The 20,347-nt window shown below is 43.4% G+C and overlaps 1 protein-coding gene across 2 annotated transcripts in view; it reads left to right on the forward strand.

Annotated features, from left to right (window-relative positions):
• The window catches only part of RNF8 (ring finger protein 8), a 34,440-nt gene that overhangs the window by 12,995 nt on the left and 1,098 nt on the right, over window positions 1-20,347 (forward strand). Inside the window, exons 3-7 of one of the 2 annotated variants that reach the window (XM_029944873.1) lie at window positions 3,649-4,395; window positions 6,908-6,970; window positions 9,130-9,219; window positions 11,084-11,191; window positions 13,104-13,308. In XM_029944873.1, coding sequence (XP_029800733.1) covers window positions 3,649-4,395; window positions 6,908-6,970; window positions 9,130-9,219; window positions 11,084-11,191; window positions 13,104-13,308 — 1,213 coding nt within the window. The remainder of the gene's footprint in view (window positions 1-3,648; window positions 4,396-6,907; window positions 6,971-9,129; window positions 9,220-11,083; window positions 11,192-13,103; window positions 13,309-20,347) is intronic. The other variant, XM_029944874.1, reaches the window with a different exon arrangement.

Below are 20,347 nucleotides of genomic sequence, written 5' to 3' on the forward strand. Positions count from 1 at the left end.
ATTTTTGTGTATGGTGTAAGAAAGTGGTCTGGTTTCATTCTTCTGCATGTTGCTGTCCAGTTCTCCCAGCACCACCTGCTAAAGAGGCTGTCTTTTTTCCATCAGATACTCTTTCCTGCTTTGTCAAAAATTAATTGGCCGTACATTTGTGGGCCCAGTTCTGGGTTCTCTATTCTATTCCATTGGTCTGTGTGTCTGTTTTTGTGCCAATACCATACTGTCTTGATGATGACAGCTTTGTAGTAGATGCCTCCCATTTTGGTTTTCTTCTTCAATGTTACTTTGGATATTTGGGGTCTTTTGTGGTTCCATACGAATTTGAGGATAGCTTGTTCTAGCTTTGAGAAGAACGCTGGTGCAGTTTTGATGGGAAGCAGCGGAAAGAGAAATCAAGAAACTGATCCCATTCATGATTGCACGAAAAACTATAAAATACCTAGGAGTAAACCTAACCAAGGATGTAAAGACCTATATGAAGAAAACTATAGAAAACTTATGAAAGAGATTGAAGAAGACACCAAGAAATGGAAAACATTCCCTGTTCATGGATCAGAAGAATAAACATTGTGAAAATGTCATTACCACCCAAAGCAATCTACACATTCAATGCAATCCCTATAATCTCATAATTTGTGGGTTCAAGCCCCTATTGGGCTCTGTGCTGACAGGTGAGAGCCTGGAGACTGCTTCAGATTCTCTGTCTCCTTCTCTCTTTGTTTCTCCCTTTCTCGTGCTCTATCTCTCTCAAAAATAAATAAAACAAAAAAGAAAGGCTTAAACACAGTTTGATATGTATATATGTATGTATATATTTATTTAATGTTTTTTCTTAAGAGAGGGGTAGAGTGCGAGAGGAGGAGAGGCAGAGAGAGAGGGAGACAGAATCGGAAGCAGGCTCCAGGCTCTGAGCTGTCAGCGCAGAGCCTGATGTGGGACTTGAACTCACAAACCAGGAGATCATGACCTGAGCTGAAGTTGGATGCTCAACCGACAGCCACCCAAACGCCCCCAGTTTGACTTATTTAAACCATTGCATTTGAGATCATATCCTGGGCAGTACTTGATTGTTCTTATACAGTCATGGTATTTTCATCCCTTCTACAGTCACCCTGTGAACAGACCTGACTTGGGTCTGTGGTCCAAAGTATACCACTAGATGTCACCAAGGAGTGATGAATGGATAAACAGAGGGATCCAGGGATGAAACGTGATGGGAAATTTTTGAGAGTTTATTTTCCAGATCTAAAGGGCTCTGAAGGAGGCAGGTTACTGCAGAGGATCTAGTGGAGGGTTGCAATACGTCTTGAAAGTTCACCCTAACTTTTTAGGGTTTGTTCACTCTAGTCTTAGGCTGCTTCTGTAACCTTCTTTGTTTAACCCCTTTGTCTTTTGAGATTCTTCTTAAATGTCTATACCCTGGCAATAGGTGGCCTCCTGTGTCATATTACTTTCCCTGAGACCTTTTTCCTATGTATAATTTATAATTGACTATTCTGCTATAGAATTGTTCTCAAATACATTCTTTTGGCCCACTCCCCATCCATTTTATTCCTGCATATATTGTTTCAGAAATCAACAGAACTGATCACTCTCCATACTTTCTCAGGCTGAATATGAGTAGAAAGGTTGGGAGAAGGTTGGTCAGATAAGCCAGGTTAGGGCCAAGGTAGTGAATTAAAGCATTTTTCTGTATGTATCTATGCTTGTCTTTCTCTCTCTCTCTCACTCCCAACTCTGATAATACAAAACCAGAAACAAGGGGCTAACCAATCCAGAGCTGAGATCCAGTCTCTGTTCCTCATCCTCTGTTCCTTGTGGTCAAGCCCCCCATCCCTCTTGTTTGGGTTGACCAGGTATTTTTTCTGCCTGTGAGGAGGTAGCTATAGTTATCGACATGAACATAGTCTTAGTCCCAGTTCAGATGTGACCTTCATCTCTGACCTGTGTCCCAAAGGTGAGTTCTTAATATGGGTTAAATTATTCACTTGTCCCTTTCCTTCTCTTCTCTCCCCTTCTATCCCTTTCTCTTTCCTCCCTCTCCCCTCTTTTTTTCTTTTTCTCCTTCCTTTCTTCCCTTCCTTCCTTCCTAATATGGGTTAAATTGTCCACTTGTCTCTTCTTTTTTCCCCCTCCCTCCCTTCCTTCCAACTTTATTTACATGATCTCTACCCACAGCATGGGGCTTGAACTCATGGCCCTGAGATCAAGAGTCGCTGACCAAGCCAGCCAGGCACACTCCCACTTGTCTCTTTAAACTTTAAATCCTACATTTGTTTTAAGTCTGTTTTAGAATGCATCATCCCCATTTAGCAACTCTTCTCTAGCCCAGCTCTATATGATACTCCTTTGCATTTGTAGGCTGTGCTGTGTAATCCCACATTTATTTATGTGTGCCCTCATGTTTTCCTTTGCATAGTCATCTGCTGAAAGTTGTTTTCATATCTTCTACTTTGGTGCTCAGTATAGTTACTTTGCAAGATGCTGAGCATAGAATTGAAATAACTGTTGATAAGTCAATTGAGCCAGAACATAATAATAGTAGTGAACACTTATATAATACATACCATGTGCCACGTACTTTTCTAAGTACATTACATATGTCATCTCATTAAATCTACACAGACTCCATGAGGGAGAGACTATTATTATCCTCCATTTTATAGATGTGGTAACTGGAGCATGGAGAGGTTAAGAAAGTTACCCAAAGTTACACAGCTATTAAGTGATAGAGCCAGATTATAAATCCAGGCAGTCTGACTCCAGACTCCAGGGTCCATACTCTTAACCCCTGCACTATGGCTTAATTTAAATCATTAAAGCAAATATTTATTGAGCATTTATTTTATGTGAGTTACTGTGCATAATGTTTTACACGTATTATTTCATTCTTCACAGAACAGTGAAGGAGTTCGGAACTGTACTATCCCTATTTTAAGACAAAACTGAGACACAGAGGTTAGGTAAACCGCTGAAGGCCATGCAACTAATAAACCCAAGGTAGTGGATGCATTTGGGCTATGAACTCAAGTCTGTCTGAGCCAAAGCTCCAGCTCTTAACCACTGCGCGGAATTACCCAATGGACCTTTGGTGCTTTTAATTGGGTCAGATCCCACCTGCAGGTTGACCCCAGTACAGGGTATCAATACACTCTTTTTAGGTTTATGTGTGTGTGCTGGGAAGAGCTTTGGTCATTCCCCAGTGTGCTCAGGGGCCACATTCAGAGACAGTGCTTGTGTGACTTTCCTGGCTAAGCCTACCTTTTGAACCTCATCATTAGATACTGCTTCCTTCACTAATAGCCGTTTTTCCAGTCTTGGGTCATTGCTCCCAGTTTAGGTCAATAGGAGCTATTCAGTTACAGTTTCTTTTAATGCTGCTGCATTTATTTGAGTAATTCATCTGCCAGTAATAAGGTAATTCCTGCTCGTTACACAGGCAGTTCTCTGTGGAGGCATGAATGTGAAATATAGGTAAAAAGCCAAAGCTGTTTGAAGAATGCTGTTCCTAAGGGTGATGGTTTATAAGCCTTTTCTCTGTTCTCAGGGATTTTCCTTCTGAAAAGGCAGAAGGTTTTGTAGCAGCAGGAGAAACATTCCATTAAGAGGAAAATCATGAAGCTTATTTTGTCTTTCTGTCCCTTTCTTTAGAGTCTGAATGGCGTTTGGCTGAACAGACAACGTCTAGAACCTTTAAAGGTCTATTCTATCCATAAGGGAGACCACATCCAGCTTGGGGTACCTCTGGAAAATAAGGAGAATGCAGAGTATGAATATGAAGTTACTGAAGAAGACTGGGAGAGGATGTATCCTTGTCTTGCTCCAAAGAATGACCAGATGTCAGGAAAAAATAAGGGATTGAGAACTAAAAGGAAATTTAGTTTGGATGAATTAGAGGGTCCTGGAGCTGAAGGCCCCTCAAATTTGAAATCCAAAATAAGTAAAGTATCTTGTGAATCTGGTCAACCAGTGAAGTCTCATGGGAAAGATGAAGTGGCCAGTCAACCCAGTCAACCCTCTGAACATTTGGATCCCAAGTTGACTTCTCTTGAGCCAAGTGAGAAGGCCACAGAAGCCCATGTTTACCCTGGCTCCACAAAAGTCATACAGCTTCATTATAAGCAGAAAGCTTCAAACCCTTCAGCATCTCACAGCAGCTTAGAACTGTTCAAGGTGACCATGTCCAGGATTCTGAAACTGAAAACACAAATGCAGGAAAAACAGGTAGCTGTACTGAATGTGAAAAAACAGACCCAAAAAGGGAACTCAAAGAAAATTGTGAAAATGGAGCAGGAGCTGCAGGACTTACAGTCTCAGCTGTGTGCAGAGCAGGCCCAGCAACAGGCCAGAGTGGAGCAGCTAGAAAAGACTTTCCAGGAAGAGGAGCAGCATCTCCAGGTACAACACAGGAGGGAAGGAACACCAGTGCTTCTCAGGGGTGGGTAGGCCTTGGTGGGCCTCTGGCCATACTCTCTGTTTCTGGGTCAGGGACCATGTGCTGAGTGCCAGGGACAGGAGATAGAACGGGAGCAGGAGACTTTGAGATGGAAGAAGGGAGTGTAGTACAAGGTTAAGGCTTTAGCATGATGATCAGGAGCCAGGTTTGGGTGATGTGTTGGCTGAAGGTGGCTGGGAGAGCCAGCCAGGATGGGACTGATCTCAGGATATAAGCTGAGGCCCCTGAGAATAGAGGCAGATTCAGAGAGGAGATGGAAGAAGGTCAGGATGCCACAGAACCACAGGACACTCCAATTAGACCAGTAGTTGTCCTTCTGAATTATCTTTCTTTGGTGTGTCAAAGCCAAACCAGTTTGGCTTTATCCTTATGTTCTTTTATTGCATATCTACTTCACGACCATCTCAGAGTGCTAACGGTCCTGTATTATTGTCATCTTTCTGGGGATGTCTGCCTTGATTTCCTTGAGGGGTGCACAAATAGCCTTGAAAAGAATTAGGTGAAAATTAATTCAATCTTCTTGAATTTTATTTTCTAAGCTTGTTTATTTTCTAGAGTGGGAAGGTACATATTCCCCATTTAGAGCTTTATTAAATTGTATTGAGATACCGTTTTGAAATTGGCTGGAAAAGAGTAAGGTTCTGCTACTTGGAAATCTCCATGGGATCACGGCAGCTGTGAGTCAGGTGGTTACTCTGTCCTTGTCGTACCTGGCAACTTAACTAGCTCTGATGGTTAGTTAATTCTGTAGCTAGCCTAGGAATGGGAGCCTAGAAAGGCAGAAAATGTTTTTGTTTCTATGCTGAGCAACTAGCATCAGAGAGGACAAATATACTGTGACTCAGTTGTTGGGTTGAGTGGTAAGCCATCTTCCACAGTGCCTTTTAGGGGGAGGCAGAATGACTGTGTTAGCTGTGTCAGGGTAAGATCAAATGTGTCCCCATCCCTGAGTCATTTGCTTAGATGACAAGCTCTTACACAGAGCTTCTCCGCTAGAGCTGATTCTGGTCCTGCTCAAAATGTCAGTTCCCATCTGGCAAGAAGCATACATTTTACTCCCACCTACTTGCTCAGGTAATATTGAATGTCAAGAATTCCCCACTGTTGACTTAGAAATAAAAAAGGACCAATCAGGATTGAAGTGAATAAGCTTCTCTGTTTTGTTTACTTTGCTCAGGGCAAGGAACAACCAGTGGTGTTGGCTTATTCTGGAACAGGTTAAAATTTTCATTCTAATCTGCTATCAGCTTGAACTGGTAGCATTAGCAAAGGCCATGGATTAGAGGTCTTTCTAAGGATAATTATTGCTTGTTTATGTGTACCTTTTTGCTTCCCTTATCCAGCCTGGTCTAGTTCTTGAAGCTAATAGAGGGAGGTTTATCTATCTCTACATGTTTGGTGTATGACACCTTCACCAGAGCAGAAGCCTCTTTAAAGGCTAATGTGTTTAGGAACAAGAGTTATTATTAATTAATATTTGTGGCTGCTCTGGGCATGCTTCAGGATATAGTTATAAAATCTTGTTCTATATCAGAATGGTAGAGCAAGTCAAAAAGGACTGGGTTAGAGAATTTCTTTGGATATTAGAGGGTCATATATAAATGGCTCATGGTGAAATGTATTTAGTCCTTTGTTTATTAGCTGCATTTCTCCTGCTATCAAGCCCTAGGGATTTATTCTACTCCTACTACTTCACACAGATTTTGGTTTTTTTAGCACCTCCAATGGCAGTATACTTAGAGTTCAGGTGGTTATAAAGATGTTTAATAAATGGTTCTTGCCATTAAGAAATATAATAATCAGAACAGTTTTAAGTCAATATATTTAAATTAGAGAACAGTTTCCAGTTAGCAAGTTAAATGCATAGGCAAGTCTTAGAGAAAGGCCTAGACGTTCTTGTAGAAGGTGCTGAATGTAGGGCACTGATGATGTGGAAGGCATCCACATCACAGGGGGCTGATAGAGAAAACAGCATAAGCTCAGGCAAGGAGACGAAGCAGTTTATGGTCTAGAAGTGAGAGAGACTCACACTAAGAGACAGGGTGGCCAAAACTGAGGGAAGAAACATGGCGGAGCTTGTGAGTGTCAACCTGGGGGATTACATCCTGAGTTTAGATATTTGGTGGCTTAGAATCTCTCAGTTTATATCTTTCTGGGAGTCATGACATTAGCCAGTGAAGGAGACCTGGAGTATTACCCCAGCGTTTCTCTCCACAACAGCCTGAGTGGCAGCTTGAAGGTGACAGCCCCGAGGTGTGCAGTGTTTGAGCAGTTAACTCTGTTCAGATCCCTTACTGCCAACAGCCTCAAGTAAAACGGGAGGTTTTTCCACCTGCTCCCTGCCCCCTGTTTCCAGATGCTCTCACGAGCCAGTCTGTTCTGCTTGTTGCTAGATTTTGTTTCTTTCCCTCCCTCCCTGCAGGGAAACCTTCCATTTTGTTTTTGGCTTTGCAGGGTTTGGAGAAGGAACAAGGAGAAGAGGACCTGAAGCAACAGCTGGCCCAGGCTCTACAGGAGGTAACTTACCTCTCGCCACTGTACTGAGATTCTAGTGGGCTGGGGAGTGGAGGGCAGCCAGGCTTCACATGGCCCCTGGCTGCCTCTTCTGCTTAGCACACGCTGCTGTGGCATCTTCAGTCTGCAGACAGCAGCTGCTCACACCATCAGGTCGGAGATTTGGCCTCACAGACGTGCCAGACCTCAGCCTGAAAACGTACGTCTTCATCTGAGCAGAAGTCGCTCTAGTGAAGATGGAACTGAGCCTGTAGCAATTAGGAGGCTCTCTGGGGAAGTGACTGCACTTCCAGAAAGGTGAGGGCAGCAGAGGGGAATTTCAAGCTATGACTTGGCCACCAGGGCCTGCAAGGGCCTTTATCACCTTACTGTTCCTGAGCTGAAGCCATCCAGTAACCATTCAAGAATGTTCCAATTAAGCGTTTTAGGTCAGGTTGAGAATGCAGTTTAACAGTCAGCAGAACATATCAATTTACTGAAAGGGCAAGGCTCACAGGAATAAAATTCCCCTAGAAGAGTGCCTGTAATTTTTTTCATGTAACTTGACTATCATCTGATTATTTTTTTACAAGCTCTTTTGCGTCTTTTAAACCCACTTTATCTTCTGAACTTTATGTATTTATGATTAGTAGTTAAATAGAAATTTTGTCAGGAGGTTAGTGGGATGGTTCAAATCTCCTTGAGCAATTGCATTAGAATTTGTTTAGGAGAATTTATTCTTATGTTCTTTTATTGCATATCTACTTCACGACCATCTCAGAGTGCTAACGGTCCTGTATTGTAATCTTTCTGGGGATGTCTGCCTTGATTTCCTTGAGGGGTGCACAAATAGCCTTGAAAAGAATTAGGTGAAAATTAGTTCATTCTTCTTGAATTTTATTTTCTAAGCTTGTTTATTTTCTAGAGTGGGAAGGTACATATTCCCCATTTAGAGCTTTATTAAATTGTATTGAGATACCGTTTTGAAATTGGCTGGAAAAGAGTAAGGTTCTGCTACTGGGAAATCTCCATGGAATCACTGAGTACCTTGAATCACAGCTCCTCACCTTTCCCGAGAGACAGGAAGACACTTAGCATAAGGTGCTTGTCCAGTCTCCGTTCATTAGCATAAAATGGGAAACTTCTAGGTGATGGCTTATAAGGGACATACCACTTTCTCAACTGAAACAAAGAGTGGTTGTTTCTTGGTCCACCTTGTTGATCTCTCTATAGCAATTTTTTTTTTACTTACTAGGCAACTTAAAAAACTTTTCTGAATGCTTGTTTGTTATTTTCATATCAGCACTGATGTAAGAGGAGCACCTGTTTTCCCTTTTTATAGATGAGAAAGTTTGGCACATACGTCTAATCAGTGGTCAATATGAATACCCAGGCCATCTAATATAACTGCTTTTTTTGGAAGGCCATTTTAAAATTTGTTTTTTGAGTACTATCTTTTCAGAAATTCTTACCTTTATTCCACCGTCTTTAAAAAAGGATTTGATGTGAGATTTAAAGTGTAAGCTATACTTAAGCATGAGGGTGCTCAGGAATTTTCATAGGTATAGAATTTCTTGACATTCAGTGCAGGCAATAAGTCACAATAAATGAACTGTTAGTTCTTGGGTGTGCCAGCTTCCAGAAGACACAGGCAGGGTTCAGGCAGCACTGCCTCACAGGCGTGTAGTATGTGATTTGTAGAATAAATAAGTTAAAGCTCTCTTTTATTTCAAAGAAAATGAGGATCTAGAAATCCCATTTCTCCCTGATTATTAAAAGCCACTCCCAGTGCTGGGTAGCCTCAGATTTACTTACCCGTTCTTGAGTTTTGAGTTCCCAGAATCACTTGGGTGGCTTTAAGAAAAAATGCACATTCCTGGGCCCCCAGCCAAACCTACAGAATCTGGAAGGCAGTGTAAGTTCTTTAGTTGATTTGGAAGGCCATTGAGGTTGGGTTATTTCCAGAGGGGTTAATGGATTTGATGACCTTCTTCCCTACCTGCCCCCTTCTCTAAAGAAAAGCAGCAGGTAAGTGGGATGTCCTGAAGGAGCAAAGGCATTTTTGAAATTGCCAATCCATTGATCCCTTGAACCAAAGCTGCTGACAGAGGGAGCAGGCTCGTGTGGCTAAAAGGAAAGATGCAGTAGCCCATTTTGAATACATATCTGCTATGTTTCTGCAGCATCGGGCTCTAATGGAAGAGCTAAACCGCAGCAAGAAGGACTTTGAAGCAATCATTCAAGCCAAGAACAAAGAATTGGAACAGACCAAGGTACTAGAAAGAAGATGAAGGTTTAGAATTTGGTTAGTACACGCAACTCAGCATTTCCAACAGTTCAAGAGTTGCTGTGGTGAATAAAGAGAGAGATTATGGCTATTCCCTGCCTTAGGGGAAATAATCTGTAAAATGATTCAGGGCTGTGGAAGGGTCTGCCTGCCTGTAGGACAATATTTTTTCCCTTCCCTCATTCAGAAGCGAAATGCTGGGAGTCAGACTCACGTCCTGCAGGCCAGTCCAGTCCATTGGCTGTGGTAGATGCTCCTTCAGAGTTTCACTGACACAGGCTAAGTGGTAGTGTAGTCAAAACGCAGTTCATCCTGATGCATTTAGGTAGTTATTTCTCACATCAAATCAGTGGAATGCTTAAATTAGGGGTTATAAACTCAAGTACCCACCAGGGTCAGAGTGGTAATAGAAGCGAGTGAAGTGGCCTGGGTACAAGATCGCAGTAGGGAGCTGCAAGGACAGAGGACACCAGAAGGGGGTACTCACCACCCCTCCCCCAGCCCCAAGAGGCAGCCCTTCTCTGCTGCAGCTGGTTGTTGCCACCCAGAAACGCAAGCCCAGTGTTGTAAGATCTTTTGACTTTTCCACAGAAGATGGAAATCCAAATGTTTGTGTGAACTATCCCGATTTTCAAATATTAGCAACATGTTCAGTTTTACTCTATTTTGTTTTTTAATACCCTGAGGGCCAAACTAACCAAATCTGCCAGGCAGATCCAGTCTACCCACAGACCACCAGTTTGGAACCTCTGACCTGAAATTGATGCCTGAGACTGACTGTATCTCTCAGCCCACTTTTCCCCACAGACAGACCTGGAGCAGAATACAGAAAGGAGGCTCCGTTTTCATTTGCTTTACTATCCTTATCCTCTGTTTAAATCACATAGTACCTTTCTTAACTCCCAAAAAGCCACCATATCTTTTTAAACCTAGCAGTTTGTAGGTTTTCAGGGAACTTGACTTTAGTGAGAATGGGCACATACTCTCTTCACTGCCCTAACCAGTGTGATAGTCCTTGTTTTGATTAGAAGAGACAATAAAAGATGAAAAATTAGTCAGCCACTCAAATATACCCTAAATGGCCCCCCCCCCACCCCGGGGTTCCTGACACTTTCAGTTTTGGGGATAAGGACTAATTTAAATAAATATCTGCTTCAAGAGAGCATAGCTAAGGTCCTCACCAAAATGTATGTCTGCGGGTGGTCTGACCTCTTGAGGAAAGCACAGGGAAACTGGACTGCAGGCCTCTGCACGAGTAGGAGGTGGCAAGTATCATAGAGTTTGGATCCTGAAAGTCCTTGAAGAGGCTATCTCTCAGTCTCCCATCTCCAGGGAGTATACATATCATCCTTATTTTATAGAAGAGGCAGCTGCAAAGAACACAGGGGGCCTTATAAGTGAATTCAGGCTTCCTGCCCCTATGGACAATTTTTCATGCCTCTTTCATGTCCAGTGAGTTCTTGATTGCTTAGAATGATTTTAGATCCCCTCTAAACTGCTGTTACTTATAGAGTTCTTAATGCCTCATTCTGGCCTGGGGTGGCTGCTGGGGTTAGTATGCTGCCTTCAGTTTTTCTCATTTGGTTAGCTCTGGGAAAGGAGACAGAAGCTACAGTGTAAATACAGAAAAAGTGGAGAGAGGAAAGAAGGAAGACCATGCCCTATATTAGAAAGCCATTCTGAGAAACAGTAACCCTTAGGGAAGGGTTTTTAGTCTCAAGACACTGTGCCAGGTTGAATTTTTAATTTAGATTCCTGAATCCTGTTTTGGACAATTAACCTTGCTTCCTGTCCTGTTTTCCATTCTCATTGGTTCATCCAAATGACAGGTGGGATATGTGTCTTTGCAGGAGGAGAAGGAGAAGGTACAAGCACAGAAGGAGGAAGTTCTTAGCCATGTGAATGATGTGCTGGAGAATGAGCTCCAATGTATTATTTGCTCAGAATACTTCATTGAGGTAATTATCAGCAGTGGCGTATGTCTTCTTGCTCTCTCAACCCTGAATGGATCCTTGGCCATTCCAGTTCAGCTATAGGGAAATGTTCTGAAGAGATTTTTATTCTAGGAACCTATTGTAGTTATTTGACCTCATTGTGACCTCTAAAGATGGCCATGTCTCATTTGTTTTTGTAGTCTTTACCTTCACTGATCTTTTTTCTTATTTCATGTGGTGTTGAGTGGTTTATTTGGTACACTCACTATTTTTAGCAGCAGTGAAACCTTTATTTTTTTGTCATTGGGAGAAAACGGCCACATGGCATTAGATTTTTGAAGTATCCGTAAAGCTGCTCACTAAAGCTTTCTCTTTCTTTACTCTGAATGGATGCAGTTCTGAGAGTGGGCGTATAGTGCAACCTTTAACGGGGTGGTAAATGTCACTGATGTGTGGTCACTTTGGGAATTCAGCAGCCAAGTGAAACATATTTCAGGGACTCTGAGGCTCCCTATGAAAATGAAACATCTCCTAGGTTACCATTTGTTATCCTGTCATATTTTTTGCATAGGCTTTATTTTTCACAAATTCTACCATTTGTGAGTAGTTCATCTTACATTCATCTTAAACTCAAGTTTTGTTAAATGACCGTGCTTTTCAGATTTCTTTAAAAAGGAAAATGCATGCACACATTCGTTCCTTCTTTCTGGTAGTCCTTTGGGAAGTTGAGTCTATTAGCCTTCCAAGAAATCCCTCTCAGGCAGATATGTTTCTTTTGCTATGGGTCCAATTTGACTTCAGGTCATAATTTCCCTCCATAGTTTGACTCCCTAGTTTGGAGAAGCTCCATGTTGCTTTGACAGGGCTCTGCTAGGGGAAGGCAAGGGAAGGGGGGTTGGGATGGGGGATGAATTAGCCAACCTGAGGCATCCGCACAGACATCTAAGAGACAAACAACCTGCCCTGTGCTTTGTTTACAGCACACTGTCTGACCTTTTCTACAATCACCTCTTAAAGTCAGCATGGGAAAGAGGTTTTGTTTTAATCAGACAGGTTTTTTGTCCTGTTTGTGAGACTTTATCTCAAACAGCTAACAAAATCTTTTAGTTGGCTATCTGTGCTCAACTTGGCATTTGAAAAATGCATAATTTCTGTTATTTTCCACTGCTATCCTAAAAGCAGGAATGAAGACTTTTGAGCCTCAGAAAAACTTGTATTGTAGGAGATGTTTGTAAACAAGAGTATTGACGAGGATGGTTTATATTTTGAGAGGTGAAAAGGACCCTAGAAGAAATCTGACCATTGGAATTACTTCTGCTTTCGCTCTTCTGATAGTTTTACTTACTTAAGGGTTCAGTCACTGTCAGCGAACCCAGTACATTTTTTCTATTATCTTGGTTCCTTTTCCTCAAGGCTTTTTAATCACTGTTTACATACATTTTACTTTTTTAGGTTTCTTTTGAGTAGAGATGATGTCTCCTAACATTCTATATACTGAGTATTCAGAATGTGCTCTCCTTCGTATATTAAAATTGAAGTTCTTATTCACCATTAGCAGAGTATACACTTATTTTCCATAAGGGAATTAGTGATGTATTTGTACCAAACGTTCACATGCTTCCCAGTCCTACTTGTGCCCAGTGACATTTGTTTGCAGGGTAGCTAATCTGTGTTGATGTGTCATCTGAGTTGGTGGAACAAATCAGCCTATGTCTACGAACTTACCTTTGAGAAAGAAAAGGAATCGTCTGACTTAAACCTTAAAGTTTCTCAGCCCAGGAATGAATCTAATACCTTCTGCAAGCCCTCTAGATGGTATTATTGTTAAATTTCTATTTGGCCTTGAAAATGAACTCCTGTCCTAGCTTTGAGATTACAGCTGCCTTGAGAAGTGAGCATGACAGTTCTGATGTGTGTGTTCACATTCCCATTGTAGGCTGTCACCTTGAACTGTGCCCATAGTTTCTGCTCGTACTGTATCAATGAATGGATGAAGCGAAAGGTAGAATGCCCCATTTGTCGGAACGACATCAAATCCAAAACCCACTCCCTGGTTCTGGACAATTGCATTGACAAGATGGTAGATAATCTGAGCTCAGAAGTAAAAGAACGACGAATTGTCCTCATTCAGGAACGAAAAGGTGAGTCGGTATGAACGAAAGGTAAGTCCCCTCAACAAGAGACTTACAAACTTAAGCAGATGTTTTTGGCTGGGGAAGAGTGAGATAAAGGGTTCTTAGGTGAAAGAAAGGGAGGGAGAAATGGGAAAAAACAGAGTTAAAGGTAATGAACATGTGATTAAGAGTTGGGAGAATGGACTCATATATATTTGAGCAGTGGGGAAGGAGAAGGCTTAAGTGTATGGATGTGGGTAGAAAACACAAGGTCAGACGGTTTGTTGTGCTGATAACTAGATGGTGCTGTTGTTTAAGACAGTTCAGTTGCCGTCCAGGTGTGACAGAAACCTTGGGTACACAATCAGTTATAAATAGGAGGTGAACAAATCAGAGATTCACAAATTGGAGAATGCTTGAAGAAAACACATACAGGTTTCATAATAAGTCATAGCTTAATTACACAAATTGGACATGATGTTACACTAGAGAGATAAATTTAATCTTTGGGGGTCCTAAGATGTTTGCCAACTAGTTCCCTAGTTGGAGAGAATTGAGATCAAGAGATTGGGGAAGGGGTGGGTAAGTTCCCCTAATGAACCATGCTTCTTTGGTGAGTATCAACCTTGGTTCATTCAACCAAGGGATCTCATCACACTTGGAGCTTGCTGTGTGGAGGGTACCAGAGCCCCTCCACTTGAGACCCGACTGTCCTTGTGGCAAAAGATACGTCCTGGGGCCGGGCACAGGGAAGTTAATGGGTAGGAGGAGGAACTGGTTATTGGCCAGGGACGAGAGTGCATAGAAGCAGGGTGGGTCTGATTTTCATGTTCAGTCCCTCTAAGAAACCAGCACAGCACTACCCTCTGGGAAGGCACCAGAGCCGAAGTGCTGTGATGTCAGCTGGCTGCACAAAAAGGCCAAGATTAGAAGACAGCCCACAAGCTCACTGCCTTTACAGGTGCTTCCCACCACCTGGCCGTTGATAACCCATATTCGTATGTGTCCTTGGTATGCCTTTCTCTAAGTCCAGAGAAACGGAAGGCCTAATAGCCACACTGCTAAGAGTAGGATCTTCTGTCCACTGCTTCTTTTTTCTTTCTAGCCCTTCAACAGATGTCAGCTACTTTGAGTAGGGCCAGGAGTCTGACATGGATGTGCAGGCAGCTGTGGTGTAAAACTGGGCCTCAGCTGGTCAGCCAGAACGCAGGCAGCAGGCCTGTTGCAGAGCTGGGCAAAGCAGATGCTGAGCAGGAAGTTTGCTTGAGTCTGTTCTGCCCAAGGAAAGCATTGTCATCTGTGGGAGAATGGGACAGCCCTCAGGTGGTTCTTTGGAACCATGATGTCTTCCACTTTCCTGACAGCTGTGTGCTAATAGATTTTGTGGCCAGTCTGAGCTCTCACAGGTCTTTTACCTCCCAGGAGCCACATGATTCTGGCAGAATTTTATCGTTCTTCTCCTCACTTTTTACTCCATCAGCTTTTACAGGAACAGTACCCTCCATACCGGGATAAAGAGATACATAAGGCATCGTCTCAGTTCTCATGGTACTCAGTCTATTGAGGAGGTAGAAAGGCAAGTTGGTGGTGTGACAAGTTCCCCACCAGGGTGTTAGGACACTGCAGAGGAGCAGGCAGTTTGGCCTGAGCAGGTAGAGGTACAGTAGAAAGCTGCATGGGAGAAGTGTCATTTGAACTGAGTCTTGGAGGTTTCCAAACAGAGGCTTCAGCACAAACAAAGCACAGAGGCATGAGAAGCAGTGACATGTTCATCCAGTGGCCCTCTGGTGGCACATACGTGACAGAATATCTACATGCTGCTGAAGCAGTATGAGGCAGCCAAGGCCTAGGAAGTGTGTTGCCAAGGCATTGTAGATGCCTTCGGTTTTCTTTTCTTCCCTTTCTGAGAGGAGCAGTGACCTGGGTCCCATATTTAACCAAGGTCAGCCTTTGACCTGGAGGTGGGTCTGTGTCACGGTGGGGACACCCTTGAACTTTGTTCCCCCAGTGCACTGACTAGGTTTCTTCTCACAATTGCAAGCATAGTATCCGGCTTCATGTAGCACTAGAAAGGGGAAGAAGAGCCCCATATCCGAAGTTCACCTCTGGCACCCTTCATACAGAGTTAATTCTGCACATTAAATTCCATCACTCCCCACCTTTTCCCTCCAAAGGTTAACATGGGTGCCTCTCTGCCTTTTTGGTAACCTTAGGAGCCTGCACAGTAAACTGAAGCAGGTTCCCTGTGGCACTCACTGGCACCAGGCTCCTTTTCCGCAGGGAGTGCAGCTTTGAGATTTTCTCCAGAGACCCACAAAAGGCTCTGAGACCCGATTTAGGGAGACAGATGCCAGGAAGTATGGCATCAGCAGCTCCCCTGGTGTGCAGTGGAGGGGTTAGAGAAAATTCTCAGTTCAAATACCAGCCTTCCTTACCAGTTGAAAACTGCTTTAATCCCCAGTGCATGGGACTCTTAAAGGACCAAACTTAGGATCTGGGAACCAGGATTGGCCAGCCTGTGATTGTCAGAGTTCTAACACTGTGGTAAGGCTGTTTTTCTCTTGGCCAAGGGTTTCTCTTATCACAAATTCAGGGAAGGAAACCCGCCTGTCTTGTGGCAGCATAGTGTGCTGATTCCATCAGCAGCAGCCCCGCTGCAGGCCTCCCTGGCTGGCTGTTGTCTTCTAGTTCCATATCCCCGTGGGAGGAGTGATGCCTCATGACTGATAAGCCATTGATCCCTTGTAAACTCTGTGAGGCCAGATAATACAGAGGACAGGAGGAGAGTGTTAGGATACTAGATCCTATGTAAGAAAAAGGATGCTCTGGAGCTGGGGCAGATAACAAACATTAGTAAGTGCTTGTCACATGAGTAATTGTGGCTCTCTGGGATATTGACATGAGATTTTCTGAAAGGAAGACATTTTTTGACATTCCTTGTAGAGGGTCTCCGTCTGGAGCTGGTGAGGAGCTAGAGCAGAGTCTTCTGTCAGCTACTCCCCTTCTTCCACTTGTTCTCTTCTCATTAAATGTTGGTTGACAGAGTGTTAACATTCTCACTTTTAGCTTTCCCTTGCAGTCTCTTTGCGTTGTGCTCAGAAAAGAAGAAAGCAGATTATCTAGAAATAAAATCTTGTTGATCCTTTAGAATAGTGATTTTCAATCTAGGGGCTTTTTCAAAGTACAATTCCCTGACTCCGTTGATGAACCAAGGCTACTGGTGGGAGTGCGCCATGGCCTTCAGGTATGTTGAGGCGGGGAGAAAGGTGTATGGGCCACAGCTTTCTTGGATCTGTGAGACAGAGGCCCCTCAGAGGTTAAGGGTCTCTAGGAAGATAGACTCAGGTTAGACCACATGGCCTGTGGCTCATGCCAGTTTCCCGTAGGCTATGAGGAGGGTGATCCAGACACAGGATAGGAGAAACTGGCAGCCACTTAAGAGAGTATCTGCTTGCCCATCTGGAAGGCTTGCCTTGATTGCACATCACCCCTTGCTGAAAAGCCTTGTAAAGCAGTATGTGGGAATGGCAGCAGTAACAGGGCCTGGCAAGTGGACCTCATTCAGAGAGAGTACTTGTTAGGAAGTACTTTTAATTTACCCAGTCCTGCTACTAGAGAGTCGTGTGCATGTAGCCAGCTTGCCTGGCTGGCTTTACAGCAGTCTGTCTAGGGGAAAGTAGCTCTCAACAAGGTTAGCATGGGATGGGGGCACTCAAATAGTATGTAACACTGAACTCTCTTAAAATTTTTGACTTAAAATTTTTCACCTTACAAAATTGTCATGGGATACAAAATTAAAATTATTACTAGAAGCTTTTTTTCTTATTTCTCCCATCACTGCCCCCATTTTTGCCCCTTATTTTTCCTTTCCTTCCTTTCTTTTGTCAGTTGTCCTTCCTTTCCTTGTCTCTTGATGGGTGTCTCCCCCATCACCCTTACTGGCATCTCAGAATGCATAGTTGGAAACAACAAGGACAGCACAGGAACTGCCCACCCGGTAGGGGGAGGGACTGTGATCTTAGCAGAAGTCGGCTGTGGGATTGATTGGAATATGTGGAATAGCAGCCCACGAAGTTCTAGAACCTCAGATTTTTTTGCTGACTCTGTAGTCTTTTAGAGTCTTTCCATCTAGAGGTCAAAAACCTGTTGCTGACTTTAGTACTCAGTGGTGGAGTGTCTTCTCCCCTTTACCGAAAGCACCTTACTGTAGGCACCTTGAGAAAGCTTAGGAGAGTGACCTTCCTGGTTGTGATTAAAGATCCTTCACTCTACCCTAAATGTATAAATGACTGGGTCTTGAGGGAACCATGCCATACCAGAGTGAAGAGATCCAGGGCTGACCTTGACTACCTGCCCACTGAGTCAGGAGCTCTGGTGAGCCCCCACCATGCTTCCTGGCCAAGGCCTGTGCCCCTGGGGAAAAGGAGAAAGAACATGAACACACACTAGAGCTTTGAAAGAAGTTAAGTATTGAGCAGCTTTGGCCATCTCTAGGATGGGTAGCAGGAGGAACTTTAGATCATCCAGGCTGTTTTCCTCAGCAGAAGTTGCTCCTGGCCTTTTTTGTCTTCTTAATGATAAAATAGAGTTATTTTGGTTTTCTAAAAAAAATGGATCTTCCCTCCCCATGAACATGTAACTTTATGATTTGCTTTATAGACATACTTTCAGGAACTTCTTATTAGAGAAGACCACCTATGTAAATACAGAGTAATGTCATTAACCAAAACAGATTTTCCTTTAGTGTTTCTTGGTTCCTACACTTAACTGTAGATGAACACAGAACGTGTTGGTTGGTTGGTTGATTGGTTGGTTTTTAAGTAGACTTCATACTTAGCACAGAGCCCAACATGAGGCTTTGAACTCATGACCCTCTGATCAAGACCTGAGCTGAGATCAAGAGTCAGACACCCAACTGACTGAGCTACCCAGAAGCCCCAAACACAGAGCATGTTTAGATTTCCTTGAACTGATCTTGGAGAGTGACTGGGGTCACTGAATATGCCTCTTCCTCCTTCCTCCATAGAATATCATGGACTCAGGTATATCACCATTGAGGCTTCTCTGCACCAGCTGGATATATATGCTGCCCAATTGCCTACTCCTGCGTTCTTAAGAAACCTAGTAAGACCAGGGGTGCCTGGGTGGCTCAGCCAGTTAAGTGTGCGACTTCAACTCAAGTCATGATCTCATGATTCTTGAGTTCAAGCCCCACATCAGACTGTCTGCTGTCAGCACAGACAGAGCCTGCTTCCAATTCTCTGCCCCCCTCCTCTCTGCCCCTTCCTCACACTCTTTCTCTCAAAAATAATAAACATTAAGAAAAAAAAATCTAGTAAGACCAGACATGCTCCTATTCTTAGCTAGGGCTTCTGCTTTAATTGCTTTCTGCTTTCCTACTCTGGAGAGTTTGGACCCTTTTACCTTTGTCCTATGAAACCTGAATTAGAACCAACCCTAAAAAACACATCTCTTCCTTGCTTCCTTTCTTCTGTACCTTTCCTTCTTAGTTCCTACTAAGTGCCAAGTGCTGGGGCTAAATGTGAGCAGGCATAAGGATGCCCTTTGGATGCAGCAGGACTATGGGACATTGACGACTTTATTTAGTACAAGTTTGGAGGATTGTTGGGGTCAGAAGCTAGTTTGCAGTGAATTGGAGAATGAGTGTGAGATTAGGGATTAGAGAAAACAGAAAAGTAAGATAGACCAGGTCTTCTAAGAAATTTGGCTACAACTAAGACCATAGGGACAGCATGAAGACAAGGCTGTAGTTGGAGAAGGAAGTTTTTGTTTTGTTTTGTTTTAAAGACAGGAGAGCGCTGTGTGGTGTTCAGTTGCTGAGCCTGTGAAGAAGGAGATGCTGGGAGGCTGGGATAGTGGGTAGGGCCAGATTCTTTGGAAGGCAGGGCAGAGAATGCAGAGCATGGATGGGGAGTGGGGGGTTAGTCTTTAAAGGTGGGAAGGTAGGGTGCCTGGGTGGCTCAGTTTGTTAAGCCTCCGACTTCGGCTCAGGTCATGATCTCACAGTTCGTGAGTTCGAGCCCACATTGATCTCTGTGCTGACAGCTCAGAGCCTGGAACCTCCCTCTTTTGGCCTCTCCCCCACTCACACTCTGTCTTTCTCTCTTTCTCTGAAAAATAAATAAAATGTTAAGGTTTTGTTCTTAAGTAAGTAAGATGGGATGGGAAGGTACATCCTGTTTTCTAGAGAGAAGGGCTTAATATGGAGGGTGGGCAAAGAAATTTGCTTGAGAGAATTTCTTCTTTGTGGCTTCTGTATTTTTCTGTGAGCTACTCGGTGAAGGAGCCTTGCTTGGCTCTCTCAGCTCTCTCAGGCTGCCCAAAGTGGAGAAAATTAACTTTTACAATCCTTTCAGTCCTACTAAGCCTGCAGGACCTCCCCTCAGGGAAGGGGAGGGTCTTCTTGGTGGCTTTATTGTGTCCTTAGGCCAGGATCCCTGCTTTCCCAAATTGAGGAAGTAGAAACAGTAAGTAGCAATAAATTATCCCTCCCACCCTTCCCTCCCCACCTCTCCTTGCCTAGTACTGTGTAATTCCTCATCCTTCAACACATGTTCATTGAGGGCCAGCTTTGTGCCAAGCCTGCTCTAGGTTCCAGAAATAGAAAGAACTGAAAATCTAATAAATTCGATATGATTAGTGCTATGGAGAAAAACAAAACAAGCAATCAGGGAGTGATGGGAAGAGCATTGCCATTTTTTTTTTTTTTTACTGTCTTATGTATTTTCTTTTTTTTTTTTCATAATATTTTATTGTCAAATTGTTTTCCATACAACACCCAGTGCTCTTCCCCTCAAGTGCCCTCCACCATCACCACCACCTCTCTTCCCCCCTCCCCCCTCCCCGCCAACCCTCAGTTCATTCTCAGCATTCAATAGTCTCTCAAGTTCTGCATCCCTCTCTCTCCCCAACTCTCTCTCCCTCCTCCGTTCCCCCTGGTTCTCCATTAGGTCTCTCTTGTTTTCCTGCTAGACCTATGAGTGCAAACATATGGTTTCTGTCCTTCTCTGCCTGGCTTACTTCACTCAGCATGACACCCTCAAGG

The sequence above is a fragment of the Suricata suricatta genome, chromosome 7, assembly GCF_006229205.1.
Source record: "Suricata suricatta isolate VVHF042 chromosome 7, meerkat_22Aug2017_6uvM2_HiC, whole genome shotgun sequence".
NCBI classification, from domain to species: domain Eukaryota; kingdom Metazoa; phylum Chordata; class Mammalia; order Carnivora; family Herpestidae; genus Suricata; species Suricata suricatta.